At 38.9% G+C, this 2,765-nt stretch overlaps 1 protein-coding gene across 1 annotated transcript; it reads left to right on the top strand.

Moving 5' to 3' along the window:
- The first annotated feature begins 1,199 nt into the window (after positions 1–1,199).
- On the top strand, positions 1,200–1,631 carry LOC123253902 (mitochondrial import receptor subunit TOM22 homolog). The gene has a single exon (XM_044682998.1). The coding sequence runs from the start codon at positions 1,200–1,202 to the stop codon at positions 1,629–1,631; it is 432 nt and encodes a 143-aa protein (XP_044538933.1).
- The last annotated feature ends 1,134 nt before the right edge of the window (positions 1,632–2,765 follow it).

Raw genomic sequence — 2,765 nt, 5'->3', positions numbered from 1 at the left:
TAACAGCAGAAGAAATAGAATACCTAAATAATCCCATATCAGAAAAAGAAATTGAACAAGCCATCAAAGAACTCCCTAAGAAAAAATCGCCAGGGCCTGATGGATTCACAAGTGAATTCTATCAGACATTCAAAGAGCAACTAATCCCAATACTATATAAATTATCTGATATGATAAGCAAAGAAGGAGTCCTACCAAATTCCTTTTATGACACAAATATGGTACTGATTCCAAAGCCAGGGAGACCAAAAACAGAGAAAGAAAACTACAGACCAATCTCCCTAATGAACATAGATGCAAAAATCTTAAATAGAATACTAGCAAAGAGACTCCAGCAAGTAATTAAGAAAATCATTCACCACGATCAGGTGGGGTGCGGGGGGGTTGAAGGGGAAAGGTGGAGCATGAATCATGTAACCATGTCAAAAATGAATATTAATAAATGTTAAATAAAAAAAAATTATTGAAATATACCCATACCACTGCTAGGTTTGTATCCCAAAGAGATAATAAGGAGAAATACTTGCATAAAAATAATTATAGCTGTGCTCTTTGTGGTGTCAAAAAAATTGGAAAATGAGGGAGTATCTCTCAAGGAGTATCCCTTGATTGGAGAATGGCTGAATAAATTGTGGTATCTGATGGTGATGGAGTATTATTGAGCTATAAGGAGTGATGAACAGAAGGATTTCTATATGGAAAGGAAAGGCCCCCCCCCCCCCAAGAACTGATGCAGAGTGAAATGAGCAGAACCAGGAGAACATTGTACACAGAGATGGATATACTGTGGCACAATCAAATGTAATGGACTTCTCTACTAGTAACAATGCAATGATCCAGGACAACCCAAAGGAGCTTCTGAGAAAGAATTCTTTCCATATCCAGAGAAAGAACTGTGGAAGTAGAAATGCAGAAGAAAAACATATGATTTATCATGTGGTTCTATGGGGATATGAGTGGGGTTTTGATGTTAAAAGATCACTCAACTGCAAATATGAATAACATGGAAATGGGTTTTGAACAATGATACATGTATAACCCAATGGAATTGCTTCTCAGTTCTGGGGTGGGGTTAGGGAAGAGGGGTGGGGAAAATCATGAATTATGTAACCATGGGAAAATATTGTAAATAAAAAAATATATAAAAATAAAAAGAATTATTGGATTAGCTCTTTATGCTTCTGGTATTCCCTAGAGTCATGGCTGCCACCTCATCTTCTGCCTCTACTGCCGATTCTGCTACCATCCGTTTGCCTTCAAACTCTTTGGTGTCTACAGATGAGCTGCTGCTCCAGGGCAGCACCAACAAAGCCAAGGATCAGCTGGAGGACAATAGTGATGATGAGCTGGATAAGACCCTTGCTGAAAAACTGTGGGGCCTGACAGAGCTGTTCCCAGAAAGTGTCCAGACTTCTGCAGGAGCTACCTTTGACCTCTCCCTCACTGTAGTTTGGAAAACGTGCTGGTTCTCCAGGGAAGTTCTGTGGATCTGGACCACCTCCTTCATGATCCTCATTCTGCCAGTTGTCTTTGAAATGGAGAAGCTCCAGATGGAGCAGCAGCAGCAACAGCTACAGCAGCAGAAGATCCTTCTAGGCCCTAACACAGATCTGTCTGAAGGAAAGATTTAGAGAGGATCTACTGCATTTGATTGTGCTTGATGAGTGGAAATTTCAAACTCAGCTGTGTTTGGGAACTGTTGGTTGTTTGAAATGTTTTTGTTTTTTCTGGGTTTCTTGGGCATTTTTAACCATCTGAATACTATGGGCAAAATCCTCCCCTACCCCCTCTGTAGAACTGTGCAGTGCACACTGGTATGATGTCTTTTTCTTCAGTCCTCCCACTCTGATACCACAGAGTACAAGGATGCAAAGTGACCCCCCTAGCTCTCTCTGGCCTTGCCATCCACATAACTAAGCTGCTGTCAGTCAAGGGATCCCCTGCCTTTTCCTGAGGGGGAACAGAAGTCAGCAAGATTAAGTTCCTGACCACTGAGAACTGTGGGGAAAGAAATCAGAATCTGACCTAGTACATCTGCTGTGGGGTTTACAAATGTCGCTGTGAATGTGTGTGTTTTGGGCAGCTCTACCCAAAACCAGACAGAAGGATGTAGGAGTCATGGTCTCTTCCTGGTGTGCTAGCAGTTTTCTGTTTGCCCTATAAAGCAATGTGCATATGAGAAAATCATCACTAATTTTTTGTAATAAATATTAAAAATTAATCCAACTAAAAATTATTGAATTACCCAAAAGCTGTGATAAGAGAAAAAGACTAAGACAATAGAATAACGAAATTATTAAAGAAAAATACTCCAATATTCTTGAACAAGAGAGTAAAATAGAAATTGTAAGAATCCACAGATCACCTCTAGAAATAAACTCCCAAATAACAACTTCGAGAAATATCATAGCTAAATTCAAGAGCCCTAAAGCCAAGGAGAAAATAGCATAAGGAGCCAGAAAAGAAAAAAAAAATTTAAATACCAAGAAGCTATAGTCAGGATTATATAGAATTTAGCAACTGCCACATTAAAGGATCAGAAGACTTACAATCTGATATTCCAGAAGGCAAAAATCTAGGCTTACAACCCAGAATCACCTAGGCAGCAAAACTGAGCACATTCTTTCAGGGGGAAAATGGTTATTTAATAAAAGAGAAGATTTCCAAGCATTCCTGAAGAAAATACCAGATCTAAATAGAAAACTTGATGTCCAAACACAAGAACTAAGAGAGTAATAATATAAATAGGTAATATAATATAATAT

This window comes from Gracilinanus agilis, unplaced genomic scaffold, assembly GCF_016433145.1.
Source record: "Gracilinanus agilis isolate LMUSP501 unplaced genomic scaffold, AgileGrace unplaced_scaffold10176, whole genome shotgun sequence".
Classification (NCBI taxonomy): Eukaryota; Metazoa; Chordata; class Mammalia; order Didelphimorphia; family Didelphidae; genus Gracilinanus; species Gracilinanus agilis.
Note: the sequence above shows the minus strand (reverse complement) of the source record. Positions and strands in the feature narration are given on the sequence as shown.

Coding starts and splice junctions, on each gene's coding strand:
- LOC123253902 (XM_044682998.1), top strand. CDS start 1,200: ATGGCTGCCACCTCATCTTCTGCCTCTACTGCCGATTCTGCTACCATC.